This window comes from Microtus oregoni, unplaced genomic scaffold (assembly GCF_018167655.1).
Source record: "Microtus oregoni isolate MIOR12 unplaced genomic scaffold, Mior012 000002F_ref0000024, whole genome shotgun sequence".
In the NCBI taxonomy this organism is placed as follows: domain Eukaryota; kingdom Metazoa; phylum Chordata; class Mammalia; order Rodentia; family Cricetidae; genus Microtus; species Microtus oregoni.
Window position 1 is genome coordinate 56,501,419 of NW_024543061.1, and position 26,794 is coordinate 56,528,212.

Consider the following 26,794-nt stretch of genomic DNA (forward strand, 5'->3'; position numbering starts at 1 on the left):
CCCCACACAGCTGGACTGTTGAGTATTGATTACAGAGATGAGGTATGTCCATGCATAGGGCTCTTCTGGCTTCCAGCACATAATGCTGGAAGGAGTTCCCTCCTCCTTAAAGGAGCATCCCTCAGAACCCACAGCAGGTGCTGACCTGCACAACCCGGCCCTACCCAACCCTGCTGCTTCTAGGGGTGGGCTCACCGCAAGACAGCCACCTCGTTCCTGAAGGCCTGGAGCTGCTCTGGGGTTGGGTCAACCACCTTTAGGATCTTTACTGCAACATCTCCTGCAAATTAATTTGTAGTTAGTTACACTCAGTAAATAGACTATATTTTTCAAATACATTAGGATTTACCTTATTTTATTTGACACTAGGACCCAGGACTAGACTAGGGTCAGCACCTAGTGAGCCCCTTTCTACCTCACTGAGATGACGCGACAATATAACCACAGCTGAATTTTTATCTAAGTGCTGGGGATTGAAATTGGATCCTCATGCTTTGATGGCAAGCTCTTTCAAAAAAAAAAAAAGTCCTTATTTCTAAGGAATATAGGGAAGCACTTTTCAAGGAACATGTGTGTCTGCAGGTAGAACAAATCTCCCAGCTAATCATGGCTATTCATCTCATACTGGGCCACAAAGGCCTTCAAGGAGCTTCTATCCACATGATGCTGGGAGCCATATGGGATAACTCTACAACCTTAAGTTTATGAGGATGAACTCAATGCCAGGGCCAGGAGTGGCACACCAAGTACAAACTGACAAGGAAGCAGGCCCTTGAGCGAGCTCAGAGAGGGTCCTTTACCAGAAAGAGCAATGGGAGTACTGAACCCTTGCTGTGTCACAGCCTGCATACACACCTGACTGTTAAAATCATTCTCAGAGTAGAGGTCAGTAAGTTAGTCTCATGTCCAGGGCCAAATTTAAAAAAAAAAAAGAAGAGGAAGAAAAATATGCTGGAGCCAGGAAGGGCAGGGAGCTGGGTGGGTCCATACTAGTGTCTCACTTGAATACTGACAACCACCAAGGCAGCAATCCAGGAAACCTCCCTACAGTTTCAGAAACACCAAGGAGACAACATACTTCCAGGGATAGTTGGAAATCACATTCAAATATGTTTTATATATTAGATATATTAACAAGAACAAAATTTCTTGAAACCCTTTAAGGACTTTAGAGGCAGCATTTCTGTGTAGTCCCTGCTATCCTAGAACTCATTCTATAGAACAGACTAGCCTTGAACACAGAAATTCACCTGCCTCTTCCTCCTAAGTGCTGGGATTAAAGGAGTGTACTACCACCTCCTAGTTAGGACCTCAACTTTGTGGTTTGTATTTTTTTTTTTTTGACTTTTCGATATAGGGTTTCCTTGGAACTAGCTCCTGTAGACCAGGCTGGCCTCAAACTCAGAGATCTGCCTGCCTCTGCCTCCTTTGTGCTGGGATTAAAGGCATGTGCCATCACCACCCAGCTCTAATATTTATAAGTCTGTTCACTTTGAAAACTGAGGTAGGTGTCCAGCCTAAGCCACATATACCAAGATCTTGTCTCAAAAAAAAAGTCAAGGTAACCAAGGCACCAACAATCAAAGTCTGAGTCAGCTGAGAGCACCCTGGTGATGGGTAGATCCTCAACCTGAGGAATGTGGTCTTGAGGCAGTCTGTTCTAGACAGGTTCCCATGAGGCTCCAGTCTGACTTCTTGTGAGTTACAGCTTTATCATCTATAGCTGACCTGGTAACTGGCATTGCCCAGCACCAAAGACAGGTTTGATGTGGAAAGTCCTTCTGTGTATGTATGTGTTGCTTTTATTGGTTGAGGAATAAAGCTTTTTGGACCAGTGGCTTAGCAGAGTAAAGCCAGCCAGGAAATCAGAACAGAAAAATAAAGAGAAAGAAGGCAGAGTCAGACACCATGTAGTTGCCTGAAGGAGGACACCAGACCAGAACCTTAGCGATGGGCCACAACCTCATGGTGATGCACAGATTAATAAAAATGGGGTAATTTAAGATACAAGAGCTAGCTAAAAATATGCCGGAGCCATCAGCCAAACAGTATTGTAATTAATAATAGTTTTTGTGTGATTATTCGGGTTTGGGCAGCCAGGAAATGAACCTGCAGTCTCTGACTACACAGGCTGCTGGATAAGATGCAGCTTATCTGAGTAGAGAAGGTGCAGTGCTGAAGTCACCTGTCCGGCAAGCACATAGACCCTAAGCCACGTGTGCCCTAGTGGCAGGTCCTAGTGGCTGAGGAAGGGAGATTCCTGCATGGCTGTGGCAACTTACAGAATGTAAACATGCAGGAGCACGCTGGCAGCTCCTGCTCTTTGTACCTGTTTTAAGGTCCCTTCAGCTGCTGGTGTCTAGGGTGTCCTCCACCAAAGCAGCAAACACCTGCTCAGTGAAGAAGCATGTCCCAGAGCAGAACTGGCTTAGTTAGAAGAAATAGCAGCAATGACACCTACCTGACTACAGGGCTAATATTTGGTCACTGGTTTCTCAGCATCATTAGAACTTTATTATACACACTAAAGGAAGGTTAGAATGCTGTGACATTTCAGAATTGATTTGATTGACAGGTGTGATCAAATCCCCATAGAGAAGGCCACTGTGAACCAGGAAGGCCCTAGCCCTCTCTGATGGAGGAAGGTCATTGGCTAATAAAGGAACTGCCCTGGCCCATTTTATTGGTTAGAGGATAGGTGGGAGGAGTAAACAGAACAGAACTTCTGGGAGGAAGAGGAAGTGAGCTCAGAGACTCCACAGCTCAGCAGAGATGCCATGCCCCGCTCCCGGGATGAAGCTCCGACCCAGGATGGACTAGGCTAAAATCTCCCCGGTAAGCGCACCTTGGGGTGCTACACACAGATGATTAGAAATGGGCTAAATTAATATGTGAGAATTAGCCTAGAAGAGAATGGGCCAAGCAGTGTTTAAATGAATACAGTTTGTGTGTTGTTATTTCGGGCATAAGCTAGCCGGGCAGGCGGCTGGGGTGTTGGGGACGCAGCCCCGCAGCCGCCCTTATTACTTCATATGGCGCCCACGTGGACAACTGCTTCCACATTAAGCCTGAGACAGCTTGGGAAGTAATTCTAGAACAAAATGAAAGCATTGCGCCTGGTTTCTTGGTAGCAGCAATTTCTCGGTTCTACTCTGCTTGTTAGAGGCAAGCATGCGCTTTCATCTAAGAGAGGCTTCCTGACTCAGCTTTAGCTGCAAAGCCTGCAGCTCATTAAGAGGTCCTGCCACGAAACACTTAAACGGTGTTGACGAAAAGCTGAACGCATGCTTTTCGGTTTTCAGCCGTAGCAGGAAAAAAGCTGCGCCTTTTAAAAATGCCGGCTTTCTGGGCTGTCCTGCCAGGACAAACTCTGACTCTTTTACGCAGGTGGTTTGTGCGGTTTGCAAGCACAGGCTGCTGAAGCTCGCTTGCTGGTAGGGACCTTGAAATGCCGTAGAGTTGTCACAGTAAACATGGCTACAGCCAGTACCTCAGCCATGAGGCTGGAAAGCTAAGGAATGGGCTGGATCTAGCTGGCAAAGCCACGCCTTTAATCCTACCCATATTGCTCAGTAATTTAAAGGCTCGTGTGGTCAGAAAAAGAGAGATATACAGTAAAGAGAGATTCAAAGACAAAGAAAATTTCTGAATGGTTTAAAGTGTGTTAAAAATATATGTAGACTAAAAGTTGAAGTTCTTAAAGTAAAAAACAAAAAAAAAGGAAGAGAGTTGTGTGTGGTAGCACACGCCTTTAATCCCAGTGCCTAGAAGGCAGAGACAAACAGATCTCTGTGAGTTCAAGGTGTTGTAGTGTACACCTTTAATCCCGAATGCCTGGGAGGCAGAGACAGGCGGATCTCTGAGAGTTCAAAGACAGCCTGGTCTACAGAGTTACTTCAGGTCAAAGATACAGAGAACCTGTCTCAAAAAGCAAAGAGTTAAAAGTAAAAATAAACAAAATAGACGTTAAAACAAAGCTGCACAAAGATGGAAAATACACAGAGAATTTTGATACTGTATGCTATTATGCTCTCTTTGAATTATTTGAATGCTGAGGAAGGAGCAACAGCTGCTAAAAGATATTTATTTATAAATACTGCTGAACTAATCCAACATAGATATTTTGAATTTGGATCTAAGGATATGATACTTTGGAAAGGAGTTTCTTATTTTGTTTTCACAGAGGATGAGACGCTGTTCATTTCTTCTATTCCGATTTGGTATGATGGACCACGTCCTCCTGAATGGTTCCTGTGCACGCCTTCAAAAAATTGCTTCGCTCAACTGCCGAGATGAAACTAGCACACAGGTTATACCATGAAAGACCTAATTAACAACGCCCCCATTCAGCAGGAAGCAGTTTGGAGAGAAAAAAAAACTGCGCCCATGTCCCCAAATATGGTTTATAAACGTTCTTTTACATTAAAAGGGGGATATGATATAGGTATGAATAATTTGCATTAGTATAGATTTTGCTTTATTGATAGAGATTTAAGGTCAATTTTGTTATATGTATAAGTGTTTCTGATTTTTTTTTAAATATTTATTTATTTATTAAGCATACAATGTACTGCTGGCAAGGAAGGCACCAGGTCTCATTATAGATGGTTGTGAGCCACCATGTGGTTGCTGGGAATTGAACTCGGGACCTCTGGAAGAGCAGCCAGTGCTCTTACCCTCTGAGCCATCTCTCCAGCCCCAGTGTTTCTGATTTTGATTAAGGTATTGTGATTGTGTAGTTCATTTAAATATGTACTGTATAATTAAGAAATATAGGTTGTTAATGGATAATCATCGATAATAGTAAAGCTTGTAGTCATGTTAGTTAGATTTTCTAGATATATAGAGATATATTTTAGATAGATATTCTTCATGTCTTTCAAAGATTACAGAATAGGACATTTAATGTTTTAATAACTGAGGACTTTTCATGACAATGAGACACTCTGCTCCTGGCAGCACCAATGTACTTCAAGAGGAAGATGGGCATCAAAGAGGCACCTTATGGAGTTTGATAGCCATTTTGGCAAGAAACTGCTCTTGCCTGGACTATTGCATAAATTGGACACAGAGAACCCGCAGAGAGAGGACTACTGAACTTGCCTAAGGTGAGATGATCTTTCGGGGTTCCTGATTCATGAAAGAGTCTGCGAGACATTCTGCAGGACACAACAGATAGTGACTGAACTGACTTTGAATTTTCCTGCTTTATGGAAATGTCTGCTGAATACCATGGGCCTGAAGGCTGAAGATGGATGCCCCAACGGTACAAAAGAACTTTGGGTGACTGTCCAGGCAGCGAGATGTCTTTGTCATTTCTAGAGTTTGAAGTTTCTTAGTTCTTGTTTACTTAGGTAATATTATATCTTTCTGGAGTCTTTGATGGAGTTAAGAATAGTTAGTTATAGTTATAGTTTTCCTTAGTTATGATAAAGATTATTGTAACTTTTACTTGATAACTGTTGTCATATGTAATTTTGCTATGTTAAAGTTAAAGCCTTTTTTTTTTTTTTGTTTAAACCGAAAAAGGGGAAATGATGGAGGAAGGTCATTGGCTAATAAAGGAACTGCCCTGGCCCATTTTATTGGTTAGAGGATAGGTGGGAGGAGTAAACAGAACAGAACTTCTGGGAGGAAGAGGAAGTGAGCTCAGAGACTCCACAGCTCAGCAGAGACGCCATGCCCCGCTCCCGGGATGAAGCTCCGACCCAGGATGGACTAGGCTAAAATCTCCCCGGTAAGCGCACCTTGGGGTGCTACACACAGATGATTAGAAATGGGCTAAATTAGTATGTGAGAATTAGCCTAGAAGAGAATGGGCCAAGCAGTGTTTAAATGAATACAGTTTGTGTGTTGTTATTTCGGGCATAAGCTAGCCGGGCAGGCGGCTGGGGTGTTGGGGACGCAGTCCCGCAGCTGCCCTTATTACTTCACCTCTCTGCTAAAACCTGACCGCTAGATCCCTGAAGCTGGAGATAGGTCTCAAACTCACCGTGCCACTTGCCCTTGTACACAGTGCCAAAGGAGCCTGACCCAATCCGAGTGGACAGCATCACCTCACTGGCTTCTATTTCCCAGTAATAGCTTGAATCTCTCTGTCCACGAGGCCTCTGAAACAAGTGGAGATCATTCACAACCCACAGAATGTCAACAGCCTGCTGGGAGCAGGACTATCAAAGGAAGGGTCATCCCACCCCCGTCTGTCCTTTCAAAATGGACACTGTCACTGTAGCTACAATTCTGTCCTTGAGGAGATGCCAGTTTATTGAGCTGTAGCCAAATGGCAACCTACAGAATGTGAACACACCAGGGGATACTGGCAGTCATTTTCCTTCAATACATTTTATTAGGTTCCCACCCCTAAATATGTTAAGTGCATTCTGATTTCCAAGAGTTTATCTTTACTGAACCCTGAAGGGCAGGAGGTATTATTGGCCATACTCACAATTTTGTTTTTTTCCTGGGTCCCAGATCCTGGTGCCCGTTCTCTTTGTGCTGGTACAGGGGTTTTGGGTTGTGACCAGCCTGTTGGACTCAGGTTGTTGGGGCTGCTGGACAGGGCTGAAGGTGAGGCTTAATAGACAAGACAAACAGAATCCGCACGTAGATAAGCCAACAGAAGATCACAGCATAGAGAGAAAAAGCCCATTACTGATCACTACATGACTAGGATAAAGTACCTGATTCACTGTGACTTCGAATTGCATCCTGAAACAGAAAATAAAAGCTGATCAGATACACTAGAAAAGGCCTTTTTTTCTTAGGGGGAGAGGGCATAGGAACAAAGCACTTATTAATTAACCCTCTAAAATATAAAGTATACTTCTATACTCTTAATTTCCTGGTTTACCTAGTGCCCCAAACTTATTTTTCCAAGATTGTTTTCTACTAAATACTATGTGAAGTGAGTTTAACTTTTCATGCAAACCAAATCGTTTCTCAGAAACAAACCTTCTGGAAAGTTACTGTCAACTGGCATCTCCTGCACAGACTCAGGATCCTGCTCTACTGAGGCTTACTCAAAGACAGAGACCCAGTAACAGGCTCATTTTTACTTCAGTAGGAGTAAGGATAAAATGGATCAAAGCTGGATTCAACACAGGTAAGTACTACTTGAAAGCCTAAGTTATAGGAACTGGAAAAGACTGAACCCCAGAGCCTGAATCTTGTGTTTACAGCTTAAAAACACAAATGGACAGGAAAGGAGACTCCATGGTGGCAGAAATGACCATCACATAGATCTCAGCCTCAGCTCCTTTAGCATAAGTAAGATACTACTTCAAACCTACCTCCACTGGACATTTAAGATCTTATTCTTGATTTGTGTTTATGTAAGAATGCAAGTGCCTATAGGGGCCAAAAGACGAGTGTGGGATCCCCTGGAGCTGGAGTTATAGGCAGCTATGCCCTTCCTGACATGTGCTTGGATTGAACTTGGGTCCTCAGGAGCAGCAAGTACTCTTAACTATCCAACTATCTATACAGCCCTCTATGAGACATTTCTAAATTTTAATTTTCCTTGAGGGTGGAATATATCTCAATTGACCCTCATCACTTCACTTCAGAAAGTGTCTTTCTAGAAAGTCATCTGCATTTCTCTTTGTAATACCACAACAAACAAGATATTTGTTCCATGAAGCTACTACTAAAATGTTTCCATTCATTTTTAAGGCTTTTTTTTTTTCATTTTATGTGTATGGGTGTTTTGCTTGCATGTATGTGTGCAAACCATATTTGTGCAGTTCCCCTGATGGCCAGAAGAGGATGTTACATCCTCTGGAACTGAAGGTATAGACAGCAGTAAGACTGCGTGTGGATGCTGGTACCTGAACCAAGATCCTCTGAAGAACAAATGCTCTTACCTGCTGGGCCATCACTCCAGCCATATTATTTGTTCATTTGTTTTTGATATAGTCTCATTGTATAGCACAGACTGGCCCTGAACTTGCCATTCTTCTGCCTCAGCCTTGTTAGTGCTGTGATTACAGGCATGTGCCACCATGCCTGACTTTTAAAGATACCTTTTCAAGAGTAAAAAAGCAACAAACCAAACTACTGTATTCTCTCTCTCTCCTTCCCTCCTCCCCCCCCCCCCCCACCCCGGACCTGTTTCAGACATCCTATTCAAGTATCTTTAACAATGTAGAGTAAAACCTAGTTCTGATTCATGAGCCTGGCCTGTCTGTAAAACATCCACAGAAGTGCTTAAGAATCTGGATCCTTGGACCTCAGAAGAGGTCTTGGTTGCTGAAGGGCTTGCCATGTAAGCAGAGTGGTGGCACATGCTTATGACCCCTGCACTGGGGAGGTGGAGACAGGAGGATCCTGGAGGTTCATTGACTGGCCATGCTAGCCTAACCAGCAAGCTCCAGGTTCAATGAGAGAGCCTATTTCAAAACACAGAATGGAAAGGCAATTGTGGAAGATAACTGATATCAACCTCTGGCCTCCACACACACAAATACAGATGTTCACCCTACAACTCAAACTAGGGCTGATGATATGTGTCTGTGAGGGAAGGTGGAAAAGCCTGGGTAACTGTATAAATAAGTATAACAGGATAGCAGCCAGTGGGAGAAACATTGGTCATTCAAACAATCTCTTCTGGGTTGGTTAGGGTTTTTATTTGTTTGTTTGGTTTTTGGGTTTTTTTTTTTTTTTGGTTTGGTTTGTTGTTTTTGTTTTCCAAGACAAGGTTTTGTGCACCTCTGACTGTCCTAGAACTCACTTTGTAGATCAAGCTGGCCTCGAACTCACAGAGATCCATCTGTGTCTGCCCCCCAAGTGCTGGGATTAAAGAAGTGCACCACCACCACCACCCAGACCTCTTCTGTTATTTTTATTGATTAGAATTATATTCCAGAGCACAGCAGGATAGTTTTTCTTAATGTCTCTTACCTTTTCTTCCCTCTACCGTGTATTTTATTTTGTGGTAATTACTATAATTGGATCACATAATCCCATGATAATTTTTTGTGTGTTCCTAGATTTAAGTACTATAACTGGTGTAAGCCAAACAACATCATTCAGTCTAAAATGCTGAATTGTGTTATTGGAAAAAGAAAGAAAAGAGAGGAAAGGAAAGGAGGGGAGGGGAGGAAAGAGAGAGTAAAGAAAGGAAAGAGAGAGAGGAAAAGAAAGGAAAGGAAAGAGAGAGGAAAGGAAAGAAAAGGAAAGGAAAGGAAAAAGGGAAAGAAAGAAAAAGGAAAGAAAGAAAAGCCAGACATGGTGGCACACGCCTTTAACTCGGCACTTGGGAAGCAAAGGCAGGTGGATCTCTGAGAGTTTGAGGCCAGCCTGGTCTACAATGTGAGTTCCAGGACAGCTAGAACTGCTACACAGAGAAAAATCTGTCTCGGAAAACAAAAATAAAAACACCAAAAAGGGAGGAAAAAGAGGCCAAGAATCAAATTTTCTTTTGAGACACAAACAGAATTAAAATACTTGTGCTACTTATGTTAGAAATTGGAGAATTTTCACTTTGAGTGTATTACAATTTATACGGGAACAAAACAAAGAAAATGGCTACTTTATAATTGTATTTAAGTATATAGGACCAATCATTATGATAAAGCCCATAACTTACACTGGGCAAGACAAAAGGTTAAAGGTGATCTGTAACTACAGAGAAATTGCACCTAATATGGCAGGTGTCAAGGAACAAATTTTTGCAAAAAACGAGAAAGCATAGTTACATGATCATGTGTGCTATGTCTTTTTAATTTGATTTTGAAACATGATTGCACTGTGTAGCCCAGACTGGTCCTGAATAAGGTCTTCCAGAGTACTGGAATTCTAGGCATGTGCCAGGATGCCAGACTTTCTGATAGGCTTTTCTAGGTCACATCAACCAAATGGGTGAGATGCTTTGGTTTCTAATGTCTGAACTCAGTATAGATGCTGTATTACTATCAGTCCATCATTGTCTTTAGAGACAACTGACTTTTTAAAAACTATTTCAATGCCCTTGCCTTCGAGAATCTACCCTGAGAAATTCACCTAGCAGTAGCAACTCGTATAGTGTTTGTTTTACTCATAAATACTCTATAGAAAAGAAAGAAAACATGGCGAGAGTCTGAGTAGCACTATAAAGGAACGTATCTATTGTCTCCCATGATAGCCTACCATCTGACAGTCTGTCCTATTAAACCCAAGAAGCAAAGGCATGTAGAAAATACCTACTCTTCCCCTCAGACAAAACCGTCTGGAGCACGGCCTGGGAGAGGCATTCAGGCTGTTATTCTAGTCCAAAGCAATGAGAAATAAAGAAGAATAAAGAACAAAGGAAGCATTTAAAGTGTAGTCAGTCGATTTTAAAGATGCGCTAGAAAGCAAACCAAACAAAGAGAACAAACAAGAAAAGAAAAGGCAGCCTGCGAACACCAACTGGCAATGGCGCACTTGCACTTAGCTCCTAGAGCTCCTACTTTACCTAGTCCTCTAGAGCACCTGTTAGTTTACAACACCCTCATCACATGAAGCTGCTCTGCGTGTAGCTATCTATACCAGCTCAAAGAACTCGCATCCAGAGCTGGGACACAGAGCACAATGGTTAGCGTGGACTTTTGTTTCCCCACTGGAATGATACACTAGCCTTGTTATGAAGTCAGTCTATGGATGTACCAGATTTAAAAATAAGTTCAAGGGCCTGAGAAAATACTGCAATATTCCTGAGCAGCTTTGAAATCCATATTCTGTGCTCCCAATGTTAACTACTGCTGTTCATCACCATCCCCAAGGGGCCCTATTACCTCAATCATCCTGCTGTCCACAGGCAAGGTGGTGCTGACCATGTGGACATTGGGAGTGGACGTTGACCTCTGCCTCTGGGAGAGGGAACCTTCAGAGGAAGGGCTGGAGGTGTTGAAAGTAAAGGCATGAGGTGTGGAGTATCTGTGCTGGGAACTAGGCATGGAGAAGAAAGAGAGTCTCATGAATGGCACTCAGGCCTCCACACTGGCAAAGTCTTTTCAACTGCCTACCTCATTAAGACCCTTAAAGGCAAACCTGACCCATATAACCTGTGATGCAATGTTTCACTCATTCAGTATGCACTATTTAAAAACTCTGCCTGGGTTCTTTTTGTGTGCAAATTTTTAAAAATGAAAAATAAACATGCTTGTCATCACCTGTGAAAAGGGAAATCCATCATATAAATTCTCCTTGGTGCTAAGTTACTCTTCAGAATACTTCAGAGCTTTATGTCTCTAAGAACAGCTAAGTATTTGCTAAACTACTACCTGATGCTAACTGGTCTCTGCCCAATTTAATTGAAGAAAAAAAAAAAGGACTGAGAATTTCTCTCTGTAGCCAGCACACAACAAAGTGTGTATTCTATCTTAGATCTACAACCCTGACCTATGAAATGACAGTTCCAGCCTAGAACACACATTAGCAAGTATGGGATGAGGGATGGAATGTTAGCTCAGTGGTAGAAGGAATGTCTCCCTAGCCTATGTAAGGCTCCAGGTCTGAACTCCAGTATCTTGAAACAAGTAACAGCTTCCGTGACTAATGTGTAACTCCACTGCATGGCACAAGCCTTAGATGAGGCCCTGAACTCCACCCCAACTCCAACAAAACAAAGTAAAACATCTGTTCTGTAAACTTAATTTAAGGTTTGTTCAGGTCATACTCATATGAACTCAAGGGATAAAGACTGGCTTTTCTAAAAGATTCAGTTCTGTCTATGGCCATACCGCCCAGAGTGTGCCTGGCCTTGCTTAAAGAGAGTTATTCCCTCACTGAATGCCACCTTGCACTAGGAATTCTGCATTTAGGCTTTCAGAATCTAGTTTCTTCTAGGTAAGTATTTTTTTTTTTACTTAAATGTAGTTTTCAAATTACCAAAAAGAATTCATCCAAGTCAGACACAAACGCATTTCAGTACAAATTCCTTGTCCTAAGATACTGTCTTTAATTATTTCCATAGTAGTTTTACAGGGGTCATTAAATGCTAGCTGATCACATATAAGTTAAAAGTCAGATATTTTAGATAAAAATGTAATTTGATTTTAGGTTCTAAATTCTTGGGTGTCACTGAGTAAGATGTGTACTCCACTGAACTCTGAATGTTAAAGCTAGAAAACAGCAATGACAAGTTAAATGCAAACTCAAACGCATAACAGAAAAGGGATCTATTTCTATCTACCTGGATTGTAGGCCATGGTAAACATTTTAGAAGTAAAGTCTGGGGCTGAAGAGATGGCTCAGTGATTAAGAGCACTGCCTGCTCTTCTAAAGGTCCTGAGTTCAATTCCCAGCAACCACATGGTAGCTCACAACCATCTGTAATGAGATCTGGTGCCCTTTTCTAGCCTGCAGGCATGCATACAGGCAGAATACTATATACACAATAAATAAACCATAAAGATTAAAAAAAAGATGAAAAAAAAGTAAAGTCTGGTGTTCTTCTTAGTCACTATACTCATTTTGGAGCCCTTTCCCTAAATGCTCAATTCCCCACAAATGGAAGAAGGCAGGATCTCAAGCTTTTCAGAAATATAGTGTGAGACTGAGGTTGTGTTGTAACAGAAGGGCCTACAGTCAAAATCACTTTTCAGAATGTAAGTTCCATGGAACCACAGAGAGAAAGGTCTCTACTTGATGTTCCACAGAGGCAGCAAGGGGTCTGCAGACACCAGGACATCAAGAGGGACTTCTTTGTATTTAGGCTCCCAACTCACTCCACCCAATGTAATTTTCCAAAAGAGTGCCAAGTAAAACATTACCTAGCAGGCATCCGGGAAACAGACTCTCGCATCCGGCGCATTGTCAAAGAAGGTAATGCTGGTACTCCACTATCACCAACAGTGGAATTTGGGAACAGCCTGAATGAAAGAAACATGGAAAGACTGGTTTACAGATTTTGTCCTCTTTAAGAGAAACCAGCCCCTTGCCTAAAAACTCAGAACTACAACCCAACCTCTCTTTTTTCATGTTCCTCAAGTGCTTTAGACCTGTGTTGGAAGAGACTACCAACACAAAGGACTAGACTACAGACTGAGTGACAGCAACTGGCCAATGAACACGTGTCCTGCTAGGATGCATATCTAGAAAAGTCTGTTGCTGCCCAGCTATATCAGAGTAATGTTCTCCTAAGTGATAGTGCAATACAAGCACATGCCTTTCTGCTACTCAAATTCTCTGAGAACCAACAGTGACTTCTGTGGGAGCTAAACAGTTCCTTCCCATTGTGAGTGAAGACGATGTTCCTCTCATTTTTCTAACATGCTCCAAAAAGGGTGAAACTCTGTACTCTCAACACAAGTTTTTAAAAGGCTTTAATAAGTGTAATATTAACTTAAATTTGCAATTATTTAAACCATTTTTTCTCTGTGAAATATATATTGGTACCTAGTTTACCTCCTAACAAAAAGATTTAAATAAATACTTTTAAATACTATTTATTTATTTATTTATTTATTATGCATACAATATTCTGACTGCGTGCATGCCTGAAGAGGGCACCAGACCTCATTACAGATGGTTGTGAGCCATTGTGTGGTTGCTGGGAATTGAACTCAGGACCTTTGGAAGAGCAGGCAATGCTCTTAACCACTGAGCCATCTCTTCAGCCCCAAAGACTCAATTTTTTATATCCAGACTGTCTGAGGTGCAAACACATTGCTCCCTGTGTAAGGGAAAGGAAATAGCAAGAGCTCTACTTTCTGCTTTCTTGGGACAGCTCACAACCCAGTTGAGGGGGGGGGGGAGCCCTTTGATTTCCATGTCCCTGTGTTCTTCTCCTTGACAAATTCCTGTCAGTAACTATTTGACAGATAATGGGTCCTACCTGTTTGTGGTATCAGCTCAGCTAGACTAGCTGGCCAGCAAAGTCCCAAGGACAGCCCTGTCTCCACCTTCCCAAGTCTGAGATTACTTGTGTGGGCCCAGCTTTTATGTCAGTGCTGGATCAGACTCAACCCTCACGCTTAAAGTAAACACTTCACCAACTGAGTCATCTGCCAGCTCCCTACCTGTTTTACAGTTAGGGTGCCCCACTAAAACTAGCTAATTTTAGAACTATGGTGCTTCTAAAGTAGATAGTTTCTGGATCACAGAATTATTTAACAAACCTAAAACTCAGACTTATCAATAAAAATGTATAATGAGCATCGTCAAAAGCAATTCTGTGCCTGAACCTGAATTTTTACAAGGGAAAAAACAAAAACAAATGCCTTACAAAAGCTGTCTGATATTACTCCAGTCCACACACATAGTAGGTACTTTGGTGCTACAGTGCTCATGAAACTTGTAGCCACAAGTCTGACATCGAAATCCATTTAGCAGGAACTTTTGACAGATATCACAGAATGCAAGCTTTAGGAACGTTTTCCGCGCCTGTGACAAGAAAGCAGGTACAGAATTACAGAATTACAATAACACAAGTCAAGAACCAACAAGGTGCTTTCTCCACTGGCCTCACAAGAGTCTCTGAAGAATCATACTTCCAACACTGTCAAATTCAGAAACGGAAGGCAAAGGGACCTCTGTTAATGGACTCTAAACTGCCCACTGTACACGACCACATAGGGAGAACTGAAAGCAACTAACTATGCACATGTCTAGTGCTTCTGAGAAATGTCAACCATGCACAGCCAAGAGACAAAATGGCAGAGAAAGATGGCACTGAAACTTACAAAGTTGTGAGTTGTGAGTGGAACATGATCCAAGAAATCCACTTGCAGTTCTTCTCCAATCAGAGAGGCAGCATCGGTGTTCCAATCTAAGCGTGCTTTCTTACTAAAAATTATCCAAAGCATAATATGAGGGAACAGCAGATAAGGCTCAGGACATAGAGCAGTTCTACTGTTTACTGCATGTTGTCTAAGCACACCTGACAGGTGATTTGGTCCCACCCTAAAAAAAAGCCAACTGGGGCCCTGAAGAGACACTGCTCACAGAGTGACAGGCCTGTTGGAATCCAAGTCTGTTGGACTCATGACAAGGGTAACTATGTCTTTAAAGGGACTGTAATATTAAAATCCTACTAAAATCCCAAGATCCCATAAAGTGAGGTACAGTCACTACAGTACAGTTTGGTTTTTGTTTGTTTGTTTTTGTTTCCCGAGTCAGGGTTTATCCTTAGCTTTGGAGCATGTCCAGGAACTAGCTCTGGATACCAGGCTGGCCTTCAACTCAGAGATACACCTGCCTCTGCCTACCAAGTGCTGGGATAAAAGGTGTGTGCTACCACCACCCAGCTTCCAGTGCTCAAGTTTATTGTTCAACAGCCACTTCAATCTGAATGTGCATGAACATAATGCAAACAGAGATGCCCTTTCCATTAGTTACTAACTCAAAGTTGTTTGTAGAATTTATAAAAATAAAAGCTATAGACAAAATGGTCTTTAAAATTAACTGACAACGCTGTTTCTTTGCCCAGAACAAGCAGATAGGACATCATAGCAATTTAAGGAAAACCTGTCTTGTTCAGTTAATCTCCCATTTGTAGAGAATGAACATTCCCAGTTAAGAAGGAATGTAACACACATAACATCACTCAAACCCCTTTATCACCTGCCAGAAGCCAACAGGCCACTCTTCTGGTTACCCAACAGGCAACAATCCGTTCCTTAAGGTAGGGAGATGGTATCTTTCTAGAGTACTGCTGTGTCCTAAGGAAGACCAGGAAGGCAGTCCCACTCTGCAAGGCAGTAGGAGCTATCTGTCCTGAAGAAAACTGAGATCAGTTCCCAGTCACACAGCTTTGGAGAAGAGTGGACCAAGCCCCTGTCTCAGAATCTCCCTAGACATAAAAGGAAGTCTATGGATCAGCTTGGGGACCAACATGGGAATAAAGCCAGCTAAAGGTGATGACGTGTTGAAGATCAGAAAATTAACTGCTGACTAAGCAGAGAAGGAGACAGGTGGAGGATAAGCTCTCCAGCTGGAGAACTCAGAACTACAAAGAAAACAAGTAGGAGATTAGTAACAGCAGCACTGCTTCCCAAAGAGGTCAAAGTCAAAGGTTTCCCCAGGTTTGGCTGACAAAGAATGAATGACAAGAACATCTCTATAGGACTGCAGTGAGTGGTATATGTAGCAAGGTCACCTGAGATGTTATCCTTCAAGTTCCATCTACCTTGTTTTTTTAAGACAAGTTCTCTCACCAGTCTGGAGCTCAACAACTAGGGTAAATTGGTCAGCAAGCTTCAGGGACCTAACTGCCTGTCTCTGCCAATAGGTGCTGAGGTTACAAGGGCACACCAATACCCAAGGTTTTATGTTAATTCTGGCAACCAGATGGCAAAGAAAGCACTATATTGACTGGGTTATTTCTTCAGGTCAAAGATAGTATTCTTTAAAAAGAAAAAAATATGTATATTTGGTGTGTCTCTGAGTGCATGTATATGCACCATGTGTGTGAAGGTACTCCTGGAGGCCAGAAAAGGGCATCAGCTCCCCTCGAACTGGAGCTCCAATCAGTTGTGAAGCACCTGATTTGAGTACTGAGAACTGTCCCCGAGTTCTCTGCAAGAGCAGCAAGCACTATTAATAAGCCATCCCTCCAGCTTAACTATAAAAAACAATGCAAACATTTTCAGAGTACCCACTCAGTGTGGCAAATACTAGGAACATTCTTTCACTCAAAAATATGCCTTCTAACAATTCTGCTTCCATCACTGAGCATGCTACTAGCATCTCCTGTGCATTATAGTTTGCAAGACAATGTCCAGGCAATAATATCAAGTTCTCAGCAGCAAATTTTTTGAATTGATATTTTAAAAACTAAAGTATACACATACACTAATAATCCCTGGGAATCTAATACAAAGCATTTGTGAAACAAATTATTTGAGGCTATGAAATCCTTACTGTTTCGAAAGGTGCTGACTGATTTGCACTCTTACCCTTTGTGTTCCTGAAGAAGTCTGAACACTGCACAACACTCCGGCTGCAGGCCTCTCACTTTGAGAGCTTTCATAAGGCAGTCGTGCAAGCTCATTCCATTGCGCACATTGACCTACAAAAAGATAACTTTTAGTACCAACACAGGCTATGAAGCCACTTGCAAGGATGAGCACTGAAATACACACACCCATCTGTAAAATGGTATAGATTTATGACATACTATTTGCAATGGTATCCAGCAGTGAGTGCAAGCAAGTGCACACAGACCATCAGCCTGGGGCATATAATGCATCCCCTGTATTATTATCCCCAGAACAGCTGTCCATGACACGTTAACTAGAGGAAAATATTTTTATTAGAACAGTACAAAGAATAAGACTATTTTAAAAGTGGGGAAACCAATTCATGTTTATTACATTGTATGACTTGGAAAGATGTATGTCTTGCTATTAACAACAGAGTTGGTATTTGGGGGCCAGTGAGATGGCTCAGCAGGGAAAGACACTTGTTGCCAAGCCTGACAACCGAAGTTCCATTCCTGGGACCAATATGGCGGAAGAAGATACAGACTCCCAGAATTACTCATCCTCTGACCTCCACAACTACACCATGGGACAGGCATATGCACACATGGACACAACACACACACAAAATAAATTTTAATTAAGTGTTGGGGGGAGTGTAACATCTCTAACTACCTTCACTTGCAAGTGTACACACGAGCATGTGCATCAGCAGAAGGGAAACAAATGTGAGATAACGCTCTATAATAAAATCTTGCCTATGTTCAACAAATGGAAAGCTGGTCTTCCTAACAAATTTCAAGGTAGTGAGATGAGTAGGAAATAGAAGAGCAGAGCTCCTGCTTGGCTTTAGTGACAGACACCAATATGCACCAGACAGACTGGGCAGTATGTGCCCCACACAGTGCCCTAATCCACACTTCAGAAGTTTCGTTGCTACTTGGAGCCGCAACGCAAAGTACTTGTACCTACAGCATTAAAATATTGAATAATCTCTTAAAGGGTTTAGATATTTTAGCTTCAAAGCCTGGGAAATTAATTTTTTAAAAAAAAGTAGGTTGAGTCAGCAGAGCCAGCAAGAAGAGCAGGACGATTTGAAGTGGCTCTGAACTAACTGCATGGCCCCATACCCTGGCTAACTGTATAACCAGGTCGGAAGCAATCTCAGCCCTACTTGGCCATTCTCTTTCTAGCTGATTTCAGATAGTGCTGTCTTAAGAAGCAAAGCAAGGATGTCTGACCTCAAAACAGACCACAACATCTGAACACAAAGTAGAGACGAAACTAGTAGGAAGGAGCGAGACAGAACCTAAACAATGATAACTCATGTTTAAGTTTTTCACATGGCCTTATTTTTATATTGCCGACCACTAACAGGGATTTAGCTGACCAGTCACCAGTCTTCGAAGAGTACAGATAGGCTAGTAAGGAGAACTACAACCAAGTCTGAAGGTATAGGACAGATAATCCAGATGTAACAGAGATCAGGGAGGAAATTCTCCTAAATGACCGATTATGTCAGAGGAAAGCAAAAGGTTCTTCCAAGCTGTAAGAATTCCTCCTTGGCTGTGGAAGAGTCCAACTGATTCTCCAGGTTAATGGATTCTCTTTATCACAGGAATACGAGGGGGAAGAACTGGGGAGCTAGACAGGGGCAGAGGTCACCCAGTCCTTATAAATCTTGTTGCCTATTTAAAAATAAATACCATTAACATCTTTTAGGTTCCTTATAGCTGGCATGGTGGCTTGTATCTATTTCCAATATTCAAGAGACTGAAGCAGATGGTTATTTTGAGTTTAAGCTCAGCATGGACTGCAGTGTTAGACCCTGCCTAAAGAAAAAAAGTTTCTTGCACATACCAAACTAGTTCAGGCACATGTTATCTGGGGTTTGTATCAAAACAAATGAAAAGGTGTGGGTGGAAACAGACATATAGAACTGCTATGATCAGCTAAGGGTAAGCCAGGTGATGGACATAGCAGAACTGTTATTGTCTCTCTACTTTCACAGTTACTTACCCTTATAGCATCTTACTAACGTCCAGCAAAACAAGGCAGACATGCCTGCACTAGAGATCTGAGCTATAAAGACATGAGGGGAGAAAACAGCAAAGAGTGCTAAACTCACACACTGACAGACTCATGACCTGCACCTATGCTGCAAGCATGGCTTTCAAGACTGTAAAGTGATGTGAGGTTATTTTATTACCTGTATTAGAAGTCACAGGTTCTGAGCTAGACGGCTCTTTAACGGTCCTCTACTCCACTAACATTCTCACATGCAGACAGCATGGGAGCAGCCAAGGGGGTTGTGAAATAGATTCCCTAGCCTCCAGTACCAACACATCCAAAGAGTCTGCTTCCGGAACTCTGGGATACAGCCCAGGAACCCATGTCTATGCTTGTCTGTCAGGTGGTTGTAAGGGCAGCAGTTCTCAGCTCTGGTCACTCACCTGTCCAGTAACAATGAGAAGCAGTGGCAGCAGCCAGAGAGATGTGCATGTTTAGAAAACAAAATGACAAGGAACATTTAAAGGCTAATTATTCTTCTAAAATTATTTCAGGCAGACACATCCTCCGTCTATTTCTCCTACTCCCACGGATACACACTGTAAGTAGTTAAATGATGTCTCACTGAGTTGTATGGAGAGAAATCCTGGCTTCCAAGTGTGGAGCCACCCTAGGATGGGGAGAGTGCTGGCTGCCTGAGGGTGCTGGCTGCCTGAGGGTGCTGCCTGCCAAAAGACACCTTCCATCACTGGTTTCCCAGAGAAAGGTGGTTCATATTTGCCAAAGAAATAGAAGAAACTAACATCCTTTATAAGCTTTTCATAAGCTGCAGAAGATGTCAAACTCCCATCCACCTGCTATGCTCCAACAAAGGCTGCCAAGGACTACCAGATGAATAAATGACTCAGAAACACTATTAGCTGCCATAATGAGTCAGCTACTCTTAAAAGTATGCTCCTTGGGCTGGAAAAGTTAGAGAGGCTCAAGTACTAGGTAACTTGTCTAGATGATGCAACTAACAAAAGACAAGAGAGGAACTTATTTTTGCATCCATCTGTGGGAAACAACCATGTTGTGGAATATTAATATAAGATATATTACATTCATTTATGCTGTGGAATATTTGCTTAACGATGCAAAGTGTTGCATTCTTCTATGTTGTATTTGTTTAACTCTGTAAAGCTGCGTTACTGTGCCTGCGTAAAACACTTACTGCTCTAATAAAAAGCTGAATGGCCAATAGTGAGGCATGAGAGAGGGATAGGTGGGGCTGACAGGTAGAAAGAATAAATAGGAGGGGAAAGAAGAGCTAGAAGTGAAAAAAGGAGGAGAGGAGGATGCCATGGGTCAGCCATGGAGTAAGAAAGAAAGACATATAGTATAAAGAAAGGTAAAAAGCCCAGAGGCAAAAATGTCAAAGAAAGAAAAAGGATAATTTAACTTAAGTTAGAAAAACTAACTAGAAACAAGCCAAACTAAGGTTGGACGTTTATAAGCAAGAATAAGTCTCCAAGTATTTACTTGGGAGCTGGGTGGTGGGCCCCCAAAGAGAAGGAAGGAAGGAAGGAAGGAAGGAAGGAAGGAAGGAAGGAAGGCCAACTACACAACCAATGTGCTAAGTTTCTAGTTAAAGCAATACTAACTAGTGAAGATTTTCTTTTTTTCTCCTAAAAAAAAAAAAAGCTGAAAAGGCTGTTGGCAATTAGAAATTACTGCAGGTTGGGAGAAACATGACAGACTGATATGTTCAGAAGAACTTTATTAGTTATGAGCTCACAGCTACAGCCAGCCCCGATAAGCCCTAAAGAGGGAAGGGATTAGGAGAATTGGAATACTGTACTACAGATAGTGCAACACGGGAGAGAAAAAGGGTGCCTTCAATCAGGAAGAACAAAGGCCACAGTTACAGGTTCTTACAGGCTGAGGAAAGCAGGAGGCTCCATGTCACCTAGCCCACAGGGCCCTGTCCTGGCAGGAAACTCTAGACAAGAGTAAACTTCAGATTCACAGTTCTGGTCCAGAGGAGGTGGCACAAGCTAGAAGGTCTGTGATGTAATAATGGCAGTACAAATTCCGAAATACCTGATCTATGAACTGGAGTGCAGAGTAGAAAAGAAAGTAGAGAAAGAGTTTTGGGTTCAAGAACCAGTCTGAATGGAGAAGCACCAGCCAGCATAGGTAACCAGCACAAACACTTTGTCCCTATTCTTAGGGAAGCTACTTAGCAGCCTTCCTTTTTTTTTTTTTTTTAACGTTTTACTTTTTATTTTGAATCTCACTAAGTTGCCCATGCTAGCTAGCTCTGAAAACACTCAGTAACCCACATAAGCCTTAAACTGAAGATCATCCTACCTCAGCCTCCCAAGAACCAAAGTAACAGTCCTGAATTGCCAGGCCCAGCTTTATTTTGATAGCCATATTGTAAATTTTTGTTTTTAGGGGAGGAAACAAAATAATACTTTAGTTGTTTTTTGAGTTTTGCCATCAGTTTGAAGTGGGGGGGGGGGGGACCACCTAAGATCCAGCATCACAAATGAAGCCTCCTTCAGTTCACAAAAGAAGTATGAGAAAGGGCTGGAGAGGTGGTGCAGTGGTCAAGAGCACTTGCTCTTGTAAAGGACCCAGGTTGTGCTGCCAGTACCAACGCCCTCTTCTGGCACTGCATACACATGGCACACTGACATATACTCAGGTACAAACACCCACAGACATAAAATAAATAATGATGAAGGAATTTACTAGCAAAACCTGCGAGGGGACTATTAGAAGAAAACCAAGAAAGCTCTGGCTGACCTCCTATCAGAAATATCGCCTCTTTCTCTCCCTAAAATAAGGATGCAGAAAACAAGCCTTTGTGGGCAATGTTAGGTCAGATTAGGGAGTGTGAGAAGAACAGTGATTTAATAAAATAAATCTGCACTTGGGAGAAAAATTAAATAATAGAGACCCCAAGTGACAAGGAGATTCCCATCTATAAACTGGACAGACAACACATCCCACTTTCCACAGGGGGAAGAAGTACATTTTCTAGGGTCACATACCACTGTCCTCTGCTTATTCGGCAAGAAAACTCGGATAGTGTTGCTTGTCTTAGAAGAATCCGTGAGTTTGCCATCATCTGAGGCCCGGCGCTGATAGCCAAACTGCTGAACAATTGTAGGGGAGATGCAGCTGGAGCCATCAAACACCGCATCTTTGAGTCCAAAACCATTGCTGATCGTCTTCCAAGCTCCCTGTATGTGCTCCATTGATGCAGTTTAAAAAATACTTAAACCTGAAAGACAAGTAATTATAATTCTAGAAGAAAGTACTTAACTCAGGAATGCAACATAAATAAAAGTTGTAAAAACTATGGTGTATGGATTTTCATAATCTGTGAGCAAGTTAATCAGGAAAAAATGTACACAGTGGTATATTTCCATAAAATTAGAGAAAAAGAGCCAAAAACCAAAGCCAACCTAGAACATAAGCCAGGATCGTCTGGCTTCTAGTCCCAACTTTTTCATCTGTATTTCTCTCCTTTTATTACAATATGTGAGTATGCTGAGTTATCACTTCTGCCTATGAGCAATATATTTTAGACTATGAGAATTATGTACTAGGGTGGGGGATCCTGCCTCCAATAGAGGAGCAGCAAACTTAATTCCCAAGATACACTATAGATACCATCTATATTTTTATGCATAAACTATCTTACTCAATTTGTGTAAAATTTTTAGGTTTATAATCGTTTCTTCCTTCTCTTTAAATCAGAGAAATCATTCAGATGCCCCCCCAAAAACTCCTAGGGTATGGGTAAAATGACCAGATTCCATATCTATTTACAAAGTCCATAAATTTTCCACTATAACATCCGGGTTCAGTTTGGGTGCAGAACCAAAGTTGAAAACTAGTCATTTAACCCCAACACAATCCGATGGTTTTTAGTTTTTAGTTTAGTCAGGCATAAGACTAATGCCCACACACTGGCTTACAGTCAGCAAGTAAATGGTTCTCCAGAAAACTATAAGGTTAACAGAGAAATCTCTCTTCAAGCCTTAAGTCAGAAACTTGTTTTGTCTATCTAGCAACAGCTAGTACTCACCAGGAGCCTCTATTGTGAGGCAGTGTACAAAGCATGCATGAACACATACATGCATGCACACACCTGCACGCGCACGCGCGCACACACACACACACACCCCATTCCTATTATTTGCCTTAACCCTCACGGTTACTAAATAGAAATGATATTCCCACCAAGTAGTGGTGGCACTCGCCTTTAATCCTAGCACTTGGGAGGCAGGGACAGGCGGATCCATGTGAGTTCAAGGCCAGCCTGGTCTACAGAGCAAGTGCCAGGACAGGCTCCAAAGCTATAACAGAAAAACTGTCTCAAAAAAACAAAAAACAAAGAAGGAAGGAAGGAAGGAAGGAAAAAGAAAAGAAAAGATATTCCCTAAACTTATTAAGCAGGCTTCAGAACATGGCAGTAATCCCAGCACTTAGGAAGTAGATGCCGGCAGATCTCTGTGTGAGACCAGCATGGTCTACATACCTATTCCTGGACAGCCAGGGCTACACAGTGAAACCTTGTCTTAAAAACAAAACAAAAAAACCTCACCAGAACATGCCTACACTACTCTTACCTCAGAACTTATTCCCTTCCCCGAGAAGATTGAAAACCCCAGAAACAGACAAGATGGCCTTTTTCACTACCTGTCTCCAACCAAGGCTGCCTTCTAAAGAATTTTACCTGACACTCCAGCCAAAATTGCCTGTTTCCTTCCCCCAGCAAACAAACCTGAATAACTCTTAGGGCGATGCTTACAGTACAGACTGTGTACAAGCGTCTGCTCTGTGAGCAGAGCTCACTAGCATACCCTCCTATTGGAGCAGTGCCTGCACCACAAAGGCACTCAACCCAAAGCTTTGTGTAAGTCTACGAGCTCTCAGGCATTCCATTGCTATGTTATATTGAACTGTCATTCTTCTCACAATAACTGTTAGTTAACATACGTCTTTGTGATTTGATTTTAAAGTGAAAGGGGTTTATTCACCAATCACATCACAGTTAAGTACAATTCCTTGATCATTTTGAATCAACCAAAGTCAACTGTCAACTGATGCTAAATAAACTGAAAACTAATAAAGCCAGGCATGGTAGTATTTGCTTTTAATCCAAGCACAGGAAGGCAGAGGCAGGCAGCTCTAGACCAGCCTGATCTACTTAGGAGTTCCAGGACAGCCAGGGCTCAGCAGAAACCCCATCTCAAAAAAAAAAAAAAAATCTAATTAAACAGTAGTGATTCTAAATCCATAACATATTAAGTATTAAAATTTTTTAAGAAAAATGTTATAAAATATAACACAGAATTATAATCACATACAAATTCCATTTACAAAAACAAATATTGGGTAGAAGAGATGGCTCTTGTACAGGACCCCAGTTCAATTCCCATGCTGTGAGGTACTTCAGTCTGCTGCCATCTGAAGCACAGATTACTAGGACAATAAAATTATCTACGAATCTTCCCTTTTCGGCCATTACTGGAGTTGAATTCTCTTGTGACTTCTGACCATATCTTCTCACACTTCAAAGAACACTATGTCTTCCCCCTTTTCCAATTAAATGTGTACCTGCCCTAAAAGAGGAAAAAGTTCAGGCTGTACAGGACACTAGATGGCAAAGTAGCCAGGGTTTGCAGGAAGAAACATACCATCTACTCTGTACAGATGCAGCAGGAAAGACTAATGGCACAACTACCACGTGGGCAATTACCCCAGGCTAAAGCTGGACAAAGGGTGCAAAAGAAAAAAGCCTGGAACAGAAAAACAAAGCCTGGAAAAGAGAGGACAAGTGAGATGGAGGAACAGAGTAATCTCATGTATAAATCTCACTAAAAACTGGGTAAACGAAAAGCTATAAAGACTCTGTCTTACATCTTAAACCTGTGCTCTCAGTGATTTTTATGCAAAGTTTTCAGATTGTTTCACTGATTAGTCACTAGACATCTACTTCTTGTCATCTGGGGGGGGGTTAATACAAAAAATGAAGAATGTGCTACTTCATCTTCTCAGTAGCAAATGCTTCTCAAGTTTACAGAGGATAAAGACATAGACTGATGAAGATAACCAACACTCGTGGGTGTAACTTTTCTTTCCTTCCACCCACTCAGCACACTCTGGATCCAGGGCTTCCAATGCATTAGGAAAGCACTCTACCATCAGGCCACATCCCAGCCCTTAATCTTCCTAAGAATCCCAGGCCTATTTTCTAGTATCAAATTTGAGACTACTTCATATTTATACAAGTCTTTTTAAAACAGAACTAGAAACCTCAGTGAAGAGTATCTGTGGCTCTTTGCAGAGGACCCAGATTCTGTTCCCACCCACCCACCCATACGGCAGTTCATAACCACATGCAATTCTGGTTCCAGGGGATCCAAGCACAAATGTGGTATAGATATATGTGCAGGCAAACACTGTATACATTTTTTAAAAAATCAAAGAAAGAACAAACTCTTTCAAAAACCTAAATCCCAAAGAATCCCTGAACCCATTATAAGAAGCCTTGTCCAGAGCAGAGCATGGTGGTACAGGCCTATAATTCCATTCTTGGAAGGTAAGGGAGGAGGATCAAAGCATCCTCAGCTACACAGGGAATTCAAGGATATCTGTGATACAAAAATCAGCTAAAATGAATGAGTGAATAAATGAATGAATGAATGCCAGAAAAATAAAAAAAAAAAACACATGAGGTCAGGTGATAATACAGACAGGCCTATATATGCTCAGCATTCCAGAGACAAAGCCTGAGCTAACATAATAAGACCCTGTCTCAAAACACAGGCCATAGGAGGAGGCATGTATAGAGAGCCCTGATTCTAGACCAGCATAGACTACAAAGACAGATCAGGCCCTAATTCAGCAGGCCCAGAACTTAGGCCTAGACTCTTGGTGATAGTACACTAGCAGCAGGTCTCTAGACTGGACAAACCAGACACTGGGCAATCAAGGCCATTCTGAAGGGGACATTAACCCAATGAATACTGCAAAAACCAGCAGTCTCCTCCCCAGCTCAGTAGCCAGACTCACAGAACATATAGCTTCCCCATCCTAACACAAAGTTCAGTAAAGCTCAAACTCAGAGATCTACCTGCTTCTACCTCCTGAGTGCTGGGATTAAAGGCTACCACCAGCAGCAGCTGAGAAAGGTTTCTCTAACATTCATGATTACTTAAGTTTTACTTTTACTGTCCATGGTCCCTTTCTGAAGGACCTCATTATTCACAGAAGTCAAGAGAGAAAATGAACAGGACATCCAATACAGGAAAGAAAGCAAAGGAAATCCCCAGTAGGCCAGAGGAGGGGAATTCCTGGATGACACATGTGTGTCCAACACAGAAACCCTAACAACCTGAATCTGGAAACATCAAACTACCACTAGCAATGCTTACCTACACAACAGGTTTTTTTTTTTCTTTTCTTCTAAGGAAAAAGAGAAAGAGCAAATAACCCATATAACAAGTTTCCGTGCACCTATGGCCCTGCTGACGCAAACACAGCTCTCCTCAAAAGGAATGAAAAAGAATTCTGAAACAAAAATGAGTGGCAGCAGTCCAAAATGACATGCCTCACCATGGAGGTGGCTGCAGGAGAAAGAAGACATTTGTCATAGCACTTACCAAGTACAGTGGCAGGGACATGGCAGGGGGATACAAAGAGGGGGTGCTCTGCTACAGGCTCTAGATGTCACCCAAGCTACACTTAATTTGGGGATGGGTGGAGTCTAGTGATCTATTCAGAGGACAGTTCAGAGGTTTTACCTGATACCAAAACTGGCCAAATACACGTGTGGGCAATGAATGGCTATTAAGGGGACCAAAGGTAGCCCAAGATAATTCATTCAGGATCTGCCACAT

General features: G+C 42.1%; 1 protein-coding gene across 2 annotated transcripts in view; it reads right to left on the reverse strand.

The window, feature by feature from the left end:
- Raf1 (Raf-1 proto-oncogene, serine/threonine kinase) overlaps positions 1-26,794 on the reverse strand; it is a 58,497-nt gene that overhangs the window by 4,211 nt on the left and 27,492 nt on the right. The window contains exons 2-11 of one of the 2 annotated variants that reach the window (XM_041645180.1): positions 21,932-22,164; positions 16,857-16,969; positions 14,643-14,745; positions 14,186-14,343; positions 12,732-12,830; positions 10,752-10,905; positions 6,681-6,708; positions 6,446-6,573; positions 5,993-6,110; positions 196-280 (exon numbers count right to left, since the gene is read on the reverse strand). In XM_041645180.1, the coding sequence (XP_041501114.1) occupies positions 196-280; positions 5,993-6,110; positions 6,446-6,573; positions 6,681-6,708; positions 10,752-10,905; positions 12,732-12,830; positions 14,186-14,343; positions 14,643-14,745; positions 16,857-16,969; positions 21,932-22,138 (1,193 nt within the window). In that variant the 5' untranslated portion in view covers positions 22,139-22,164. Of the gene's footprint in view, positions 1-195; positions 281-5,992; positions 6,111-6,445; positions 6,574-6,680; positions 6,709-10,751; positions 10,906-12,731; positions 12,831-14,185; positions 14,344-14,642; positions 14,746-16,856; positions 16,970-21,931; positions 22,165-26,794 lie in introns of those variants that run through there. The other variant, XM_041645188.1, reaches the window with a different exon arrangement.